Source organism: Vulpes vulpes, chromosome 2 (genome assembly GCF_048418805.1).
Source record: "Vulpes vulpes isolate BD-2025 chromosome 2, VulVul3, whole genome shotgun sequence".
NCBI lineage: Eukaryota > Metazoa > Chordata > Mammalia > Carnivora > Canidae > Vulpes > Vulpes vulpes.
Genome location: NC_132781.1, coordinates 478,017 through 497,545, shown reverse-complemented (window position 1 = coordinate 497,545; position 19,529 = coordinate 478,017). Strand labels below are relative to the sequence as shown.

The following is a 19,529-nucleotide window of genomic DNA, read 5'->3' as shown; positions in this document are numbered from 1 at the left end:
TACGTTTCTAAAACAATGGCAAGAAATACATACAAATGACAACCTAAATTCATCTTCTTATCCGCTGAAAATGGAAGGAAGGTGTTTTCTGAGAGGTGCCACGTAGATTTGAGTCAAGCAGGGGTTAGTCTGGCAACAATGAAGACCTCCTGCGTTTCACTCATGCGATTGTAAACAGCTGTACCAACTACTGTAAACTATGAAACGGGGTCAAGGAAACTTTCTTTAGGACGCGGAGGGGGCAGGCAGGGGGAGCTCTCGCCCACCCGCTCGCAGTTGCACACCCAGCAGGTACCTGCGGACAGAGCCCACCTAAGCACAAGGTTGCTACCCCAGCAGGAGGCCCCTGGGTCTCCTCCAGCCAGCGAGAGGCAGCCCCAGCTCAGCCTCGAGGAGCTTCTGCTCTCCTGCACCCGCTTTCCTGTCTGTGCCCCAGACTCGCCTATGGCTTGGATGCAGATGTCCTGTGGTCTGGACCGCAATCCTCTACTTCCCCAGGAACCCGTTTTGCTACCAAAAGGCCTGGCAACTTTATTTTCAAGGTCACCCGTTGCTTTCCTTACGCTCCATTGAACTTTCCAATGCGCTCTTCACATGCCCAATCATCCTGCAAAGCGCAGACACTGACTTGAGAAAATGTTTATTACAAATCAAACATTTTCGCTTTAGCCCTGCAAGCGGTGCCGTTTTACCAAGAAAATAATAACTACTGGCGATTTGCAAAGCCAGCGCCCACCACCCGCACACCCGCCCAGCACACCCGCGGGGCGCGCCCGGACTTCACACCCACCTCGCAGCGTCCTCGAGGCGCCACGTGGTGCCCATCCGCGCATGCGCACTGCCACCTGCCTGGCCTACGTGACGCGCCTCCAGGCGGCAATGGCGGTGGCCTGGCGTTGCCTGGGACAGGCTTGAGGTGCAGCGGAGCTGCCGGGCCAGACGCCCCAGGGCCACGCCGGGTCGCCGCCTAGAGAGAGTCCGTCCGGGGGCTCCGTGCCGCCCCCGACCCACGAGCAGCCAAATGGGCGCGGGGACCCGCCGGGCCTCCAGGTGTCCGCCGCACTCCGCCCCCGCGCGCTCCGATTGGCTCCGGGGCCCGGCCCGCCCCTTCCTGCGGCTGTCATTGGTCCAGGCGGAGACATGTGGGCGGGAGCCGCACCGCCCCCTTCTGCGCTCCTATTGGCTTAGGGTTGTGACCCGCCCCTTCCCGACGCTCTCATTGGTGGAGCGCAGCCGCCGGGGGTGGGGCCGCGCCGGGGGTGACTACAACAAAGGGCGGCGGGCGCCGGGCGTCGGTGACCGAGTCTCCCGGAGCTGCTCAGAGGCCGCGCCGTGGCCCCGCGCCTGCCCCGCTCCAGATGAAGTGTGAGCACTGCACGCGGAAGGTGCGCCCCGCGCTGGCGGCGGCGGGCGGGGCTGCCGGGGGTCGGCCGGGTCGGGGTCGGGGTCGCGGTCGCGGTCGCGGTCAGGTCAGGGGCTTGGCCCGGGCGGGGCGGGGCTGGTCGGAGTCTGGAGGTCGCGGTCCGGGGCGGCCCGGCCCGGGGCGGGGCTGCTGGGGGTCGGCGCTGCCTGCGGTCACCGGCCTCCCGGAACCCCGGAGCCCCGAGCGGGCGGTGCCGGCCGTGGCGCGGTCCCCCGGGTCACCCCGTCCCGCGGTCCCCGGCTCTGGGGTCGGCCGCTCCCGGCCCCTGTGCGTCCGGGCCGCCTCGTCACCTCGCGGGCTCAGTCCTGGTTCCAGCGGGTAGAGCGCGACCGCAGGTGGCCTGTACGCCGCGGACACTTGCACCTGCCAGATGCCCCGGCGCTCCTGCACCTGCGGGTGCCTTTGCAGGTGCCCCGGGGTCACGTTACATTTGGGCCCATGCTTGGTCTTTCCGGTTCTCGGTGCACTTGTCTGTCCTTTCAAAACATTTTTGAAGCCAAAAGAAACACCAGCGAACCGGTAAAGCGAACCAACCTGAGTAACCACTCAGGGCAGCCGCAGCGAGCACTGTTCTTGACGTGGATGATTAAAATAATCGCCAAAACATGTTTTTTGAGGAGTGTTTATGCGACTTACATCATTATAGTGACAGAACAGGAAGGTAGGGAGGATGGGAGCTGGTCCTTGGCTCCACCTGGGTAACCATAGTAACCACGGTCGCCTTCCACACTTGCTCCTAGGCTCTGATAACATAAAGAGCCATTCGGCGAGGAATGGAGATTATTTTTTTTTAAAGATTTTATTTATTTATTCATGGCAGATACAGAGAAAAAGAGAGAGAGACACAGGCAGAGGGAGAAGCAGGCTCCACACAGGGAGCCCGACGCGGGACTCGATCTCGGGTCTCCAGGATCACACCCCAGGCCGAAGGCAGTGTTAAACCACTGGGCCACGAGGGCTGCCCCTATTTTATTTTTTTCAAAAGTTGGATTACATAAATATTTCATCATTTCCCCCCCCCTGGCTTTTTTTTTTTTTTTATAGGGAAATACATTTTCAGAGCATTACACACAATTCATTCATTCATTGTATTCTAAGTATAACAGGCGTCCCGGTTGTCGGTGTTAATTTACCTGTTGGTGGAAGGCCCCATTACTTCTAGTTTCCAGTTACTGCAAGGACACGGATAGAGGAGGATGTGCGTGTGTGTCCACAAGTCCAGGCGCTTTTGTTTCTGTAGAAAAGATTTCTGCACAGGAGGTGAATGGTTCAGAGCCTACGTATACACCTTTCTAAGTTGAGAGAGTCAGGTTAAAAGTCGTACTTTTATATGTTCCTTTGCTTTATCAAGGAATGTAATAAGAAAACAAAGACCGAGGACCAAGAGAATGCGTCAGTCGGCGTACCGAGCCTGGCCCAGGACCATGCAGAGGCAAGTGATTTCTCAGTTTTGCATTAGCCTGGGGTAAACGCTGTGGCTGTTTTTGTCCTCTTGGTGGGGTCATGTCCCCTGCACGTCGTTGCCCTAAGAAAGAAGATGCTGTGGTGGTGTCCCTGCCAGGGGCCGCGGGTATGCAGAATGGTTGTGTTCGTAAGCGCATGACCTTTGAGACAGAAGGGCCCGAGAGCAAGTCTTCGCAGAATACACCACGCCAAAACAAACTGCGTGAAGAACAAAGAGAAAGGGGGCACCTGGGGGGCCTTCAGTGCAGCGTCTGCCTTCAACTCAGGTCATGATCTCGGGGCCCTGAGATTGAGCCCCACATCGGGTTCCCTACTCAGCAGGGAGTCTGCTTCTCCCTGCTTGTGCTCTTGCACGCTCTTTCTTTCAAATGATTAAATAAAAATAAATCTTAAAAAAAGAAAAATATTATCTTTAGTCATTTATTAAAAATAACGTTACAATACTTAAATCTCCATTTTTTTAATTTAATTTTTGAGGACTTTATTCATGAGAGACAGAGAGAGAAAGAGAGAGAGAGAGAGAGAGAGAGGCAGAGGCAGAGACACAGGCAGAGGGAGAAGCAGGCTCCATGCAGAGAGCCCGATGCAGGACTCGATCCCGGGACCCTGGGGTCATGCCCTGAGCCAAAGGCAGATGCTCAACTGCTGAGCCACCCAGGTGCCCCTAAATCTCCATTTTTTTTAAATTTTTATTTATTTTTTTTTTAATTTATTTATGATAGTCACAGAGAGACAGAGAGAGAGAGAGAGGTAGAGACATAGGCAGAGGGAGAAGCAGGCTCCATGCACTGGGAGCCCGACGTGGGATTCGATCCCGGGTCTCCAGGATCGCGCCCTGGGCCAAAGGCAGGCGCCAAACCGCTGCGCCACCCAGGGATCCCCTCCATTTTTTTTTTTAAATGAAAAATTCTGTTTTGTAAAATGGGAGTTTAGGAAGATAATCTATAAAATAATTCAGATCTCGTGGTCCTGTAAGTTTATTTTTCTAGTGGTTTCTTCCCTAGCTGAGTTCTTGAGAGTTTAAGTTGTTCTTAGCTAGTAGTGATGGTTTACGTTTGCTGGGTAGCAGAGGTCACTGTTCCCTTGGAAAGGACTGGTCCTGACCACTAGTGGAGCGCAGGCACCGTGGGACAAACAGCCACAGGTTTCTCTTTAGTCTGGTGATCCTGACAGGAACCAATCTCTCCCCTCTTGCGTCCTGTGCCCTGGCAGCTGTAGGGCCCGGCAAACCGCAGATGTGACCAGCACCAGGGCGCAAAGGCAGAAAAGGCAGGGAGTGCCTGGCACCTCCCCCACCTGCCCTCTGGCCACATCCCCTAGGACAGACATCTAAACCCTGGGGCCCCCGTTTCCTTATCAGTGACTTGGGGAGTTGAGTTACTTCCCTCCCAGGGCTGTGGTGGTGCAGATAAGGTGTGCGCACAGCCTCAGCAGCACCCTGCCAGCACAGTGGGCGGCACCCCAGTAGGGTGAGCAGCTCAGGGGCGGGTGCACGCACCAGGCATGGGGGAGGTGTGGACAGAGCCTATGTCGGGGGAGGCTCAAGCAGGGGAGAGTGAAGGACAGGACCTGGGAGACAGGGCAGGGGGGCCTGGGCAGCCACACCAGTGATGAAGGCAGGAGGGCGCGTGCAGCGTGGGACGCTGGGGGCAGTTGGTGGTCCAGATAGAGCTTCCCGGAGCCTGGGAAGGGAACAAGCTCCACTGGAGGTGAGTTGGAGAGCTGTTGGCAGTGGGGGCACTGGCACATGTGTAGGAGGCGGGAGGAGCAGGCAAGGTGGGAGGGGGTCTGGCCCAGGAGAGCCTGAGGAAGTCGTGCTGGGAACCATGCAGACTGGGCAAACGGACGCCCCTGTGGGGACCCAGGGCCAGGATTCTCAGCGCAGCCCAGCAGCAGGTACTAGGCCCCAGGCGTGTGCCAGGCCACGTGCTCCAGACCCTCGGAGTGACAGCTCTGGCCGCCTCGGGGGGTGTGCAGACCTCCTGAGATGGGCTGCAGCTTCCCTGGGGAGCCACGGGCCTAGGTGGGCTCCCCAGGGGGGTACAGAGCGGGCTGAGAGTGGGAGTTCCCAAGCGACAGAGGGGACAGCGAGCAGGGGAGCCGGGCCAGCTCCCTGGACTTGGGCATGTGGATTTCTTCCCACCACGTGACAGCGCTGTCCTGCTCCTACCCTGGCGTGTCACCCGTGTCCCTCCTTGGTGTCACTGTGGCCTGTTCTGTGCGACTGCAGTATCCGGAGCTCCAGGACTGGCTCTGTGTTGCCCAGGGTGACCCTCGTCCGCATTCTGTGATGCTCTCGTGCTAACGTTCTCCCTAGAGGAGCACACGTTAGAGTTTCTACTGAAGAAGAATTAGATGAAAACATCTTTCTTTTGTAGAAGGGAGAATTCCATAAGTTGGCTGATGCCAAGATATTTCTGAGCGACTGCCTGGCGTGTGACAGCTGTGTGACCGCGGAGGAGGGACTCCAGGTTTCTCAGCAGAACGTCAAGGACTTCTTTCGAGTTCTGAACCTCAATAAGGTAGGGCTTCCGGGCGCTTGGTGGCCCTGGGGGTGGAGGTGAGGCGCGGAGGCCTCTGCTGGGGCCCAGGGCACACGGCTTGGCCCTCGCTGGGGTGAACCCTGTCCAGAGCCCCCACCCGGGCGCCAGTTCCCTCACCGACATGGCGGGAGGCAGGATGCCTCGCCTGTTCCCAGAGACGGGGCTCTGGTGTGACGGGCTTGTCAGGCTGTGCTCCCTCGGCTGTGCTCCCTCGGCTGTCCTGTAGACCCGTGCCGCTCAGCTGTGGCCAGTGGCTTTCCTGACAGAAGCACAGGTGAAAGGGCAAGTGAAGGCAGAGGGGCCGAAAAGCATTTCCCCTCGCGCTCACGGCCACTTCCCGGGAAGCCCTCCGCGCCCCACCCGGCCCACAGCCGTGCAGGCGCCACAGGCACTCCCCCCGCCTCTCGTAACACTCGGGGTGCCGGAGCGAGGCAGATCCGTGAGGAGCGTGGGTTTACGTGGTGGGCCGCCACCCCTGGGGCCTGTTCCTGGACATGTCCCCCAGCGCTTCGAGGTCCCGGCGTCAGAGAGCAATGCACGACCTTCCGCTGTTGCGGTGTGTCTGTTGCCTCCTGGTGGTCGGGTTCCCCGGGGGTCCCCACCTGCTCCTCATCCTTCTCTGAGCAAAGTGGCTCTCCCTGTCTTACTGCAGGGAACGAACTCGGCTCGCTTGTCAGGCAGCTTAGCGCCCCCCCTCCTCCCCAACGCTGACGCCTGAGTCAACGTCAGGGGAAAGGCTTATAAAGTTTAACCCTTGAGTAGATGCTTGCAGACCCTGCCGGCAGGTGCACACCAGTCCGCATTTTGGCCGCAGAAGGTGGGTTCCCAACTCAGACCGGTATAAACAATGAGGAAATGGTTGTTTCATGAGCCTGGAAGCAGGGGAGGCTCCGGCGGGGTGAGCCAGCCGCCAGGCTGTCGTCGGGGCTCCGCGGTTCCCGTTCTCTGCTCTGCCGCCCGCGGCCCTGGGCTCAGGCCGACGCCCTGCCGCTGCCAGAGCGGCTCCCTCAGAGGAGGGCACGTTGAGAGAGCGGAGTGAGGCCTGGAGACCCGGGGTGCAGGCAGAGGGAGCCCGGCGTCGGTGCCCGGAGCTGCCGCCTCTGTCAGCGGCTGGGACTCCCACCCCGATCCCTGCTTCCACGTTTCTGTGGGGTGATTCGGGGGCCGGATTCCCGCCCCTTCCCCACATCCAGTTGGGCCTGCGCGTCCCCGGCCGAGGGTGGGGGCTCCCTCGCTGAGTGGCCCAGTCCTCAGCCCCCAAACACCACTGCCGGGGCCTCCCCTTTACCGACCGGGCGGCGTCTGACCGCGCAGCTCCGTCGCGGGAACCCGGTGTCTGCCCTAAGCTCCGGCTCGGAGGTCGCGTGGGAGGCTCTAACCGGCGACCTGGCCCGAGCCGCTCCTGCCTTCCGGCCCTTGTGTTGGTGATGAGTTGTTCAGACTTCTCGAGGGGTTTCTTGAGCTGCCGGTATTCCTTTCGGTTACAGGGTGCCGACAGCCGTGTTCCGTGTTCATACGGTATCCTTTAGAACAGTTTATAGGACGTGAGAATGATCCGCTCCTTAAAAATACCCCACAATTTAGGGCGCCCGGGTGGCTCAGTCGGTTAAGCGTCTGACTCTTGGTTTCGGCTCGGGTCACGATCTCAGGGTCGTGGGGTCACAGCCGTGTGTCAGGCTCCGTGCTGAACACGGAGCCCGCTTCAGGGTCTCTCTCCTTTCTCTTTAAAAGAAACGTGCATCCTATGGTTTGCCCTACTGAGCGGGAATTGCGGCCTCTTTGGGGACAGATTCTAGATGCTGTTTCAGTGTCTATATTCTGTTTTAATTGACGTATATTGGCATGTGAGTGGTTTTAATCATTGTAGGGTCATTTCAGTTATTTATGGGCCAATATTGTAATATTTATTTTTCTCTTAAAGTTACCCACTTTCATCCAGGCATTGGCACTTATTGATAGAATATTGTTTTTAAAAAATTGACAATCTTTTGGGATGTCACACCTTTTCATCCTAATTTTTTCCCATTTCCTTCTCGTCACTTGCTAGTGCAGGTATGTGCTACCTACCAGTCTTTCAGAGGACACGTGCTACACCCGTGTGGCCGACTCCATCACTGCTCAGCCGCATCTGACCCTCTTCTCTGTTCCCCCAGAAATGTGACCCTTCACAGCACAAGGTGCTGGCAGTGTCGGTGTGCCCTCAGTCTCTGCCTTACTTTGCTGCCAAATTCCGCCTCAGTGTGACTGATGCTTCCAGAAGACTCTGCGGCTTCCTCAAAAGTCTTGGTGAGGCGCCTTGATATTGTTGTGAGTTGACAAGGCCAGCTTATGGCTGCCCTTCGTATCTGCAGAGTTCAGCTCCCCAGGGCACAGCAGGGACAGGGACTTCAGACCCTGCCGCTGACCCGCAGGCGTCGGGCCTCCCTTCCCCCCTTGCTGTGCGGACGAGTGTCTTGTGCTGTCTGTGGCTGGCCGTCCAGGGGCAGCACGTGATGGGGTGGCTGGGGACGTGGAGGTGGCTCCTGCGCTCGCTGAGGAGTACCGTGTTGCCCGGGCTCCCAGGGCCCACAGACGGCATCTGGCAGATGATAGAGCATCATGTCTGCAAGACGATCGGCATCTGGTTTCCCAGGATGCTCTCCGAAGAGCAGAGAGAGGACGGGCAGTGTCCTGTGCACAAAGGAAGGTCCTCCCTCTCAAACATGAGAACTGGAGATACTTGCGCACATGAGTTTCTGGTTTTTTTGCAGTGGGTTCTTTCGTTAGGATGTATATATTTTAGGCAAAAAGAGTGTGTGTGTGACCACATGAGCCGAGGGAGGGGCAGAGGGAGAGAGACGATCTCAGGATCCCAAGATCACGACCTGACCTGAAACCAAGAGTCACATGCTTACCTGACAGCCATCCAGCCGCCCCTACAGTGGCTTTTGAAGACCTAACCACATGGGGGGTTACTAAGGGGACCCTTAGAATAAACATAGCCTCTGCTCCTTGGAGCGCTGGGTGGGGTGGCTTCTCCACTCGCTGCCTGCTTCCAGACGGCCACGGCTACGAGCGTGGGGCAGTCATTCCTCATGCTCATGATCTGAAGAAGCTTCAGGGCAGCTGGGCTTTACCAGAGACCAAAAAGTTCCTAGATACTCTCACTTCTCGTACTGAAAGGCCCTATTTTGGGGACGAATTTTTTAGGTAAAGAGTTGGCCCTTATATGTTAAGATGATACTTACATTTTATAATGTTTCTTTTTAAGAAAAATTAACTAATTTTAATTTAATTTAACTTAATCTTAAATTTTAAGATTTGCACTGGGTACAGGTATTAAAGCTCTTAAATTTGTTGTAATTATTAAAAGTATATTGTTTTGGCTCAGGCTTATGTGCCAGTGTTAAGAAAATTTATTTTTTTAATGTATTTTTTAAAAATGTTATTTATGTGAGATAAATCACGAGAATACAAGTAGAGGGAGGGACAGAGGCACAGGGAGAAGCAGACTCTGCCCTGACCAGGGAGCCCAATGTGGGGCTTGAGCCCAGGACCCTGAGATCATGACCCAAGCTGAAGGCAGATGCTTAACCCACTGAGCCACCCAGGTGCCCCAGAAAAATTTATTTTTAAAAGTTAGATTAAAAGAGGTCCCTTGGGGATCCCTGAGTGGCTCAGCAGTTTGTTGCCTGCCTTTGGCCCAGGGTGCGATCCTGGAGTCCCGGGATCGAGTCCCACATCGGGCTCCCGGCATGGAGCCTGCTTCTCCCTCCTCCTGTGTCTCTGCCCCTCTCTCTCTATCATAAATAAATTAATTAACTTAAAAATTAAAAAAAAGTCCCTGAGTTTTGCAGTTGGTTAAGCTTCTAACTCTTGATTTCAGCTCAGGTCATGATCTCGGGGTCATGGGGTCTAGTCCCACATCAGGCTCCTCCCTCTGCACCCACCCCCCCACACCCCGCTCTCTCTCTCTGTCTCACAAATAAATAAAATCTTTTTTAAAAAATGCTAGAAGAGGGCACCCTGGATGGCTCAGTGGTTTAGCTCTGCCTTTAGCCCATGGTCTGATCCTGGAGACCCAGGATCAAGTCTCACGTTGGGCTCCCTGCATGGAGCCTGCTTGTCCCTCTGCCTGTGTCTCTGCATCTCTCTCTCTCTGCCTCTCTCTATATATATATCATAAATAAAATCTTTAAAAAAAATGCTAGAAAGTAGCTTAATAGGGCACATGGGTGATTAAGCCTCTCCCTTCACTCTGGTCATGATCCCAGGGTCCTAGGATTGAGCCCTGAGTCAGGCTCCCTGCTCAGGGGAGTGGGAGGGGTGTTGGCTTCTCCCTCTCTCTCTCTGTTGCTCCCCCTGTTCATGTTCTCTCTCTGTCTCAAGTAAAAAAATTTTTTTTAAAAACTTAAAAAAAAAAACTTTTAAAATGGTATTTTTTTAAAGATTTATTTATTTATTCATTCATTCATTCATTCATTCATTCATTCATTCATGAGAGACACAGGCAGAGGGAGAGGAGAGCCTGATGCGGAACTCCATCCTGGGTTTCCAGGATCACTCCCTGGGTTGACGGCAGTGCCAAACCACTGAGCCACCCGGGCTGCCCTATGATATTATTTTTTAAAAGATAGCTTAAAAAAGAAAAGCTAGTTACAAATCAGCATAAAAATTAGGCCATCAGAAAAGTGTGGTCTGCCAATTTACTGACTTTATTTATTTCAAAGATTCAAGGATCCTCACAGACTGGAATTTAACCACTGACCGAAGAGCGTGTGCGGTACCTTATAACCTTCCATTAATTTTATGGCCACTGTGAGGTGTTTATGTACGTGTAGACGTAGAGAGAGCGAGAGGGAAAACATACGTATTTTCTTGTTGAGAAACGACCCATGTTTATTGTTTGAAGGAGGAGGTAAGACACAGTCCTGGGCTTCTGCGGTTCGTGGTGGAAAGGAGGCGAGATTGAGCAGCTAGGCCGGGGTGCCCTGGACCCGCCCGTGAAGTCTGCTCCGGAGCCCGCAGACTTTGAGGTGAGGGGAAGCTGAACGCAGCCCTCTTTCCTGCAGGGGTGCACTATGTGTTCGATACAACAATAGCCGCGGATTTCAGCATCCTGGAGAGTCAGAAGGAGTTCGTGCGTCGATACCAGCAGCACAGCGAGGAAGAGCCCGCGCTGCCCATGCTCACCTCCGCCTGTCCAGGTGAGCACTTGGGGCCGTCGCGTGCCTCCGTTCGCTGAAGGCACCGTGTTTCACGGGTCCGTGTTGGGGGCAGGAGTGGAGGTGGGTGAGGCCAGAGGTCACAGCCCAAGCCACTGGGCGTCCTAGATCCGGAGGGAGCGGGGTGCTGGGAGGGACCCCAGCAGGCCCACCCCGGAGCCCCCCACTCAGCCCCTGCCCGGTGCAGACCGGCCAGCCCCCCACTTGATGATCCTTGCTGCATCCAGGGTATGAGCTGTCCAAGTCTGTTTATGTGTAGCTTTCGAGCTTCTAGAATGTTCTTCCTGGATGATGCACTTTGCTTCAGGAGGTCTTTATACCCAAGCATGTCAGATTCAGGGACATGAGGTGAGACTTGGTTCAAAACTAAACCTTGTCAAAATCCACATTGTTCTACAACAGTGCAAGGAAATGAGAGCAACCTCAGGGTCAGAGGATGCGATGTGGCAGACGGGGCTGTGGGTGGTCCCATGCTGGCCCTCTGGGCATGGCCTTGTCACGCGGGCTCCTGGTGTTGGGGTGCTCTTGCTGTGCACACAGGGATGGGATGTCTCCTGTGGGGGTTAGCTCTGCCCGGTGCCCCGCAGAATACCTGCGGAGCTCCTGGGTGCCTGGTGCCAGGCCGCCTCTCTGGGCACATCCCCCTATCCCGTCCCATCAGGATGGCCAGCGGGCGGGGGCGGGGGGTCAGCTGTTTATAAGGAAGGACACGGATGCTGTTGTCACATCCGTGCTGCTGTGAACCCACGGCCGCGTCTCCGTGAGGGCCGGCGTGGGCTGTGTCGAGTTCTAGGTCAGAGGTCCTCGGGGAAGTGCTACCCTGTGTGGTTAGAGATGTGGGGCGCCCCGGGCCCTGGTTCCTCCTCCACGTCCCTGCTGGTCCCCCGGCTGGCACACAGTGGCCTGCCCTCAGCACCCGCAGCACAGATGCCATCTGCCCGAGAGCCGTGTCTACAGGTGCAGGCTGGGGCCTTACCGGGCCGCACCCGTGGTGGGAGGGGCCTCGGGCCCCCAAAGGCTCCAGTGACCGTGGGCCTAGGGGCTCCTGTGGGTCACCGCAGACGTTCGCCGCACACTCAGGCCTGCGTGCAGGTGATGGCTCCCGTTTGAGTTTGTTCAGACGGGACTTTCGCATCGTCTGACTGGCGCCTGCTGCTCCTCCCGGCAAGGAGTGGTCCCGGGGAGGCGGCTGGCTGCCCCTGGCTGAGGAGCAACTTGTCACTCGGCGGCTGTCCGCCCCACGACGTCGGTCAGCAGGCGTCCCCATGTGCTCTGCCTCTCACCCGGCTGTGCCCGGGAGAAGGGTGCGAGCTCTGGCCCCCGCAGTCTTCTGCCCCCTGTTCCCTGTGGGAACCACAGCAGCAGGGCTGACCCCGGAGGGCACAGTGGCCCCCAGCAGCTCAGGAAGTGCTCACTGCCACGCTGGGCCCTCCGGCGGCGTAGAGCGAGTGTGCTGGCGCTCTCCTCGCCGTCGCTGGGGCGGACGTCCTCTTAGGACACTGCCTTGAAAAGTGGGCAGTGGTTGCCTGTTAACTTCCAGTAGGTGAGTGAAGCTGGGCGGGCTTTGTGGCTGTTGCCGCATCGGAGCGTGGCTGCTGGCAGCAGAAGAGCCTTGCAGCCCACGGGGGAGTGGGGCCGCGGCCCTGGGAAGACACCTCACGGCTGCTCCTCCAAGCTTGTCCTCCTCTCTGGGGGGACCCGCTACACGGTTTGCACGTCCTTCCCCTCCATCCTCTGGTCAGGCCGGCAGGGGCATGTTCCCGTCTAGGGTGTGTGCACCTGGGGTCCCATGGCCCGGGGTGCTGAGGAAAAGCGGCTTGGCCGGGGAGCTGCCGCGAATTCCCTGGAAGTGGAAGGAAGAGGTGTGAGGCCCAGGTGACGGGGTCTGGGCGCTCAGAATTCTCCTGTGTGTGATGGGAAGGAGGAGGAAGCCACTGTGAGGAGCTGACGGGCCCGCTCTCTCCCCAGGCTGGGTCCGATACGCCGAACGGGTGCTGGGCCACCCCGTTACCCCCCACCTGTGCACCGCCAAGTCTCCTCAACAGATCATGGGTTCTCTGGTGAAGGATTATTTCGCCAGGCGGCAGGTGAGCTGACCTCCTCCCCGAGGGTAGTGCATGCCCAGGAGATGGTGGACATTCCCACCAGGCACGTCCAGGGTGCTCTGGGCCCCAGACCAAGTGGAAATGTTGTCCATCCTGCTAAGGGGGGCCCCGGCCTTGCCCCCAGAGCACAGCGAGCAGGTCTGTGACTCCCTTAGCCCCTTGCACCTTCACGTGATGGTTAAACTTCCAGCCAGGCTCCCCAAGGCCTTCCACGTCCCTCAGCTGCCCAGCCCTCTCCTATGGGTGGCATGTCATCTTCAGCGGGTCCCTGTGCTGTCCTTCCCCACTCCAGGTGTCTACTCAGACCCCCTGCAGCCATGGGGCCGCCCCGGGAGCCCCAGCAGAGGCCAGGCCTGGGTCCTCCCAGAGGTCCCTGACGCCTGGATGCCACCCATGGCTTGGACCCTCCTGTGGTCTGTGCCCAGCTGCCCGGGTGCCCACAGTCCTCCTCATGCAGATCATACATTTCTCCAGGGAACCAGTGAGGTCTGGCCCTGCAGAAACTGGGAACAGAGCAAAACTAGGGTCCCGCAGGCCCAGGGCCAGCTTCAAGAGGCCACGTGCCTTTGACATCCTTGTTCACGGTGGGGGGGCGGGCAGAAAAATGAGCTGTGGGGCTTCATCCTGTGCTTACCCCCCTACTGAGGGGGTCCAGGAGTCTGCCAGCCCTAGAGGGTAAGCTGTCCTGTGGGCCTGCGGACGGATGGATGGGCGGACGGGCAGACAGGCACCATCCTCAGGCTCTGCCCTCCACATAGGAGCCCCTGGTGTGGCTGCCAATCCGGCTCAGGGTCTGCAGGAAGACGGGTTCAGCTCCCTGCAGCCCCGCCCTGGCGTCCCCAGGCCATGGACCTTCCAGGCTCTGGGGGTAGCGAGGCGGCACCACGCATGGACCCGATGCTGCCCCCCCTGCTGGGCGCAGAGCCTGCGTGGCCTCGCTGCCCCCCCTGCTGGGCGCAGAGCCTGCGTGGCCTCGCCCTTGAGGAGGCACCAGCCTGCAGCAGCCCCTCCTCACTTGCCCACAGCCACAAACCGCGTTTGCTCTTTCTCCCCAGAACCTGTCCCCAGACAAGATTTTCCATGTTATTGTGGCTCCTTGCTACGATAAGAAACTGGAGGCCCTTCGAGAAGACTTCCCCACCGCTCCACATGGCTTCCGGGGTGCTGACTGCGTATTAACCTCAGGTGAGGGGGCCTGGGTGCTCCTGGGGCCTCTGGCGGTCATCCTCTGGGGTCACGACAGGATCCCGAGGGCTTGACTGAAGGGAAGTGGAGAGGGACAGCGCTCGCACAGCGTGGGGTCCGGGTGAGCGGGGGCTCTGCTGACGAACCAGACGTGCTCCTGGCAACACAGTGAGGCCCTTTCACTTGGAGTCAGGGGACCCGTGGTGCTGCAGTGACCTTGCCGGCAGCCCCTGCACTGTGCCCTGCGCTCGCACATAGGCCGAGAGCCCGCAACAGGGCCTCTGTGTGCGCGGGTGCAGGTGGCTCCCTGGCGCCCCCAGGAGCGCAGCGGGACGCCGCAGTCACGAGGCGGCGTGGGTGGGCTACACCTGTGCGAGGTGTACTTCACACGGGCTCTGAAGACGGGCCCCGCACCCTGTAGGAGCCGTGACTCCGGGTGCAGATCCCCTGACCTGAGCCTCCAGCACGGGGACCCCCTGGAAGGGGCCCCAGCGCACAGGCGCCGTGGAAGGGACACAGGAGGGCGTGCGCACACCTGCCAAAGGGTGGGTTTTCGTGAGGACCGTATGCAGGCCTCCCTCTTGGATGCAGAGTCCATTTTACTACATTTCTCACATGTTGAGTTTTCTCGTGCGAGTACGATGCCACGGCGGTTGGTAGAAATGTTCGTTGTTTCCAGCAAGGGTTTCTGGGGGCCCTCATGTAAAGGGAAGTAGGAAAGTGGTTCTGACTCTCAGCCCACCGCTGCATATCCCGTTCCCCACGTAATAAATGCAGCCACTGTGTCTTGGTCATCTGTCCACGGGAGGCTGTAGGCACAAGATTTCTGCTTCAGAAACAAAGACGTGGAGAGAGAATTTGCAAAATCCCTGGTTTCAAGAGCAGAGGGAGGAGTTGGACTGTTCTCTTATGTTTTATCAGAAGTTTTCACACATTAGGGTCATCCTGCGCTAGAAATGGGTTCCTGCCCACCACAGAGTGACCGTGGCCAAGGTCACCTTAACAGAATCTCCAGTGGGGACGTAATTTTGGAAGCAGCTCCCGAGGAAGCGATGTCCTATTGGCGTGTCCTTACGCCTCATTTGTCTGTAGGTGAAATCGCTCAAATAATGGAGCAGAGTGACCTCACGGTGAAGGATGCTGCCGTCGACACTGTGTGAGTGACTTCTGCAGGGAGGGGCCCCTTGTGGGCGGCAGAGAGATGGGGTGGCGGGGGGCCCCGACCTGGGGTTGCCGTTTCCCATGTAGCAGCTCGGCCCCCACCATGACCCTCAGCCGTGTCCCCAGTGGTACGTGAGCGGGGCCCCAGTGAGCGGAGCTGGCGCTGGGAGTGTGGGCGCCGGGGCTGCCACGGGGATGTGTACGTGTCCGCACCCCCACTCCTGAACTTCGCGTGTTCCTGGCCTTGGCATTCGTGCCAGCCTGAGGCCGGGTCCCCTCTGGGGAAGAGCAGCTCCCTCGAGGCCCTTCGTGCCGAGAACAGCGGGCCAGGGTTCTGCTGTCTTGGTGATCCGACCGATGACCGCTGCCGCCACCCCACGTATGCCTTGGGCTCCGCGCACGGCAGACGTGGCCGCTTAGCAGTCATGGCCCTTGTGTGGAAGCTTCACGGAGGTGTCTGGAATTTCATTGGCCTGTGGCCAGAGCCTGTGCTTGTCCTTGTCCCCACTGGGGCACGTGCACGTGCCCCTGAGTGGCCCTCAGAGTCCCAGCTCTGTCCCCAAGCGTCGAGGTTGTTCTGGGGACACGCAGATGCCGGCGCAGCAGAGGGAGTAACCAGGCCACGCGCCGAGCGGGCCTCGCGATCTGAGGCCCCAGGTGACCGCTCGTGTTGATGGGGAAAACTCAAAGTCTAAATACCCGTGAAGGAGTTCCTCTGCGTGGGGATCATAAACCTGGAACCTGACTTCATGCTTGATGTTGCTCTTTGCCTGGCCAGGTTTGGAGGCCCGAAGGAGGAGGAGGTGAGGCGCCACGACGGAGCCAGCTCCGACGGGTACCTGGCGCACGTCTTCAGACACGCAGCCAAGCAGCTGTTTGACGAGGACGTGGGGGAGGTCACCTACCGCACCCTGAGGTCTGTGAGTGGGGTCGGCGCTCTGTCCAGGGCCCCGGGGGTGGGGGGGGCGGGTAGGTGTGTGGGCGTGCGTGGCCCTGCAAGGGGGTGGGCATAGGGGGCTGCCCTATTTATAGACTTTAGAAGAGCCAAGATCAAAAAGCCTTGTCCTTATTCACAGACTTTTCATTTGCTAATTTTCAAACTTAGCTTGGAAGATAATTGTCAGCCACAGGGGAAGGACTCTGTAGATCAAAGTCCATTTTGTTTGTCTTCCAGGAACAAAGACTTCCAGGAGGTGACCCTTGAAAAGAACGGGGAGGTTCTGTTACGCTTCGCTGCTGCGTACGGCTTCCGAAACATCCAGAACGTGGTTCTGAAACTGAAGAAAGGCAGGTTCCCATACCACTTCGTGGAGGTGCTCGCCTGCGCGGGGGGTAAGACGTGGGGTCTGGGCGGGACTGTGCCCCTCACAGCCCTCTAGGAGACGGGCCCTAGGGGCCCCCAAGCCTCACTCAGCTGACAGCTGGGTAGGACCGCGGGTGCTGCCCTGGTGGTTGTGACACAGTGGCTCTGCTTCCCTCACCGCGTGGCAAGAAAGCCAGGGGTCCCCTTGGGAAACCCTTGGGATCACAGTCCCAGCGAAGAGTCACTGCTGGGGGCACCAGGTGAGAGCCTGCTCCTCGTTAGATGGCCCCACCTGCTGCCAGGTTCTGCCCCGGGTGGCAGGGGGACCCACATGAGACACGGAGGCCAGCGGGAAGGCACCAGGGCAGGGGCCCCAAGCGGAGGCCAGAGACGTGTGGGTGCAGTAGGTGCGGGTGTCGGGAGAGGGTCCTGGGCTCTGCGGGCGGGGAGGCCCACACGACTGAAGCCGGCCTGGGGAGTGGAGGCAGGGCCAGGGTGAAAACCTGCCGGCATTTGGGGAGGGCGTGCGGGGTGCGGAGCAGCAGACCCGGTGAGGATGAGGTTCATTGGGTGAACTGGGCCCACAGTGCAGGGGGAGGGTTCCAGCCCCCGAGCCCTGGGTGGCGGCTGGGCAGACTCACCGGTGCCTACATCTGGGGGAGCCCCGGGGCTGAGGGTCTGGAGAGTGGGGGCAGACCTTGGGAGAATCAGCGGGGTCAGACGTGTAGCTGGTAGGCGCTGCCCAGGACGGGTGGAGAGGGGCTCGGCCAGGGTGGAGACTAGCTGCTGGTTCTGGGTCATGACCTCAGTGTACACACCTGGGAGCCTAAGAGTGAGCCGCAGACCTGGGAGGTCCCGGAGGCTCTGTGAGACCCCAGGGGTGTGGCTGCCCGGCGGCCTGCCCCCTGCTCTCTGGGTCGAGAGGTCGAGAGGTTGGCAGCTCACCCCACTTTATGTAAAACTGTTGCCCGTCTGCCACACGTAGGTAAGCACCGGAGGCCCCAGAGCTCTGGCCTGGGCAGCACGCTGCCACCTGCTGCCGTCATTCCTGCCCCCAAACCATCCCTTTAAAGCAAAAGGAGGAAAAGAATAAGCTCCCTGCTTGTCTTTCAGGATGTTTAAATGGCAGAGGCCAAGCCCAGACCGAGGACGGGCGCGCGGACAAGGCGCTGCTGCGGCAGATGGAGGGCATCTACGCGGACATCCCCGTGCGGCCCCCCGAGAGCAGCGCCCACGTGCAGGAGCTGTACCAGGAGTGGCTGGATGGGGCCGACTCGCACAGAGCCCAGGAGGCCCTGCACACCAAGTACCAGGGGCCCGGGCTCCCTGTGCTCAGCCGAGATATCAAGTGGTAAAGGTCGACTGCCCGGAGGGAGGTGCTGCGGAGCCTGGGAGCAGAGACACTGCGGGCAAACGCTCGGCTCCGCAGCTTTCAGGAGTCTCTGCCCCTGGTTGCTGGTGGCCCCGTCACTCGGTTTGATGTGGTGCTAACGTCGTGATGTGTGTGTGGCTGGAATATCTTGACACGAGAAGGATTGCCCCGGTTTAAGTATCCTTTTATCTTAAGACTGAAAAATATCCCAAAGAACAAGAATGAAGACAAACTACTATCTTTTAGGCTTAAAAAAAAAATCCAAAAAGTGTCCAGAAGGTCCAGTTCATGGGCCTCAGAGCGATGGACGAGGAAACGGCCGAGACGGCAGGAGGCGCACGGCCGTGGGGCGTGTGGGGCACTGGCCACTTACTCCTGAAAGGCTTTTGCCAGAACCTGTGTCCACTGCATCGTTTTGGACTCAGGCTGATACGCAGACCTGGTGACAGTGGCCTCGCTCCTCGCTGCTGGGCTGCCAGCGACCAGACACTGGTCCTGGCCCCAGATGCGCGGGCCCGCGGTGTCCTGGCCCCAGATGCGCACTTTCCATTCAGCTGTTAGGGGCGGATGAGGCCTGGCAGGGGTGCCGCCCCAGGAGGAGGGGCCGGGGGGTCACCGCAGTCCCTCCCTTCCTGCCCGGCCCTCACCCTGTGAGCATGCCTCGAGGGGCACGCGAGGCCGTTCACCCACAGACTGGGCCGAAGCCACGGGAGAGGCACAGGCCGCTCACGTCAGGGCTTGTCCTTGAAGTGACAGACCTCCACGCACGGCCTGGAGTTGGTCTCGAAGCACCTGGACTGTGGTAGCGGCGGTGGCGCTGCCGCCCCGGAGCCCTCCGTGCAGCCCCCGCAGGCTCTATGTCTGTTGTGTTCCGTGTCGTGTTGTCCCTGCCCGGGCCGTAGCTGGGTGTTGTGTGCGATTGTCTTTCTTTCAATATATCCGTAGTCGGGGCTCCTCCTCCACGGTGACCGATGAGGGAATAAACAGCTGGAGAACGTGTCCGAGCGTGTGCAGTGGTCTCCCCGCCAGGGCTGGTGCGCTGTCCCCTGGGCTGACCCCTCCCCTCCCCGGCAACACCGGCCTGGTGCAGGAGCGCTGGCCTCCGTCCCCAAGGCGCCTAGGAGGCCACCAGCCAGCTGTGCAGTCGCTGCTCCTCCATCAAGAGCAGCTCATCCAGCCACAGCCGGGGCCTGCGGTGCCAGAGCCCAGCCGACGGACCGGCTGCTGCCCCCGGGGAGCGGGGCTCGTCCTGACTCAGGCCTCCAGCTGTCCGCGCAGAGAGCAGGGCGGCCCCGTGTGGGCTGGGTGACGCACACGGCGTGTCTGTCCCAGCGAGGCGGAGGGCGGGGTAGGTCCTGACTCGCATCGCGCCCAGTGGAGTCACGGTCCCACTCGTGCTCCATGGACCGTGAACGAGCCCAGCAGGTCTGTGTGTGTGTTGGCCATGGTGGTGAGCGGCTCTGCGCCCCTCTGCCTTGCTCCAGACCAGACCAGAGCCTGGGTTTTTTATTCCATTTCCACCTGGCCTTAGAGCTTGAGCTGGTTCCTGCCAGTGTAGACACTGGCCCTTCCTCAGCTTTGCACGAGGGGGATTCGGATTCCTGTTGCCTACACCTCCAGGTTGAAGCCGGCCGAGGGTGTGGGGCGAGTCGCAGGGTGCTCTGGCCTGGGCTGCTGGCCCGAAGTGTAGAGACCACTAGGAGGAGGGGAGGGGAGGAGCCGCGGCCCAGGCAGGCAGCCCACCCGCCGGGGACCCGGGCTCCCTCCCT

At 59.1% G+C, this 19,529-nt stretch overlaps 1 protein-coding gene across 2 annotated transcripts; it reads left to right on the top strand.

Moving 5' to 3' along the window:
• The first annotated feature begins 835 nt into the window (after positions 1-835).
• Positions 836-18,759, top strand: NARF (nuclear prelamin A recognition factor). Of its 2 annotated transcripts, none has more exons than XM_025999994.2 (11): positions 836-1,385; positions 2,775-2,855; positions 5,266-5,409; positions 7,584-7,716; positions 10,482-10,616; positions 12,603-12,721; positions 13,795-13,924; positions 15,017-15,080; positions 15,864-16,001; positions 16,260-16,417; positions 17,502-18,759. In XM_025999994.2, the coding sequence occupies exons 1-11, from the start codon at positions 1,359-1,361 to the stop codon at positions 17,741-17,743; spliced, it is 1,371 nt and encodes a 456-aa protein (XP_025855779.2). In that variant the 5' UTR covers positions 836-1,358; the 3' UTR covers positions 17,744-18,759. The 2 variants fall into 2 exon arrangements, 1 of the variants encoding a protein (XP_025855779.2); XR_011999177.1 differs by having other exon boundaries at positions 1,239-1,385; positions 16,260-16,648.
• Positions 18,760-19,529: the final 770 nt, after the last annotated feature.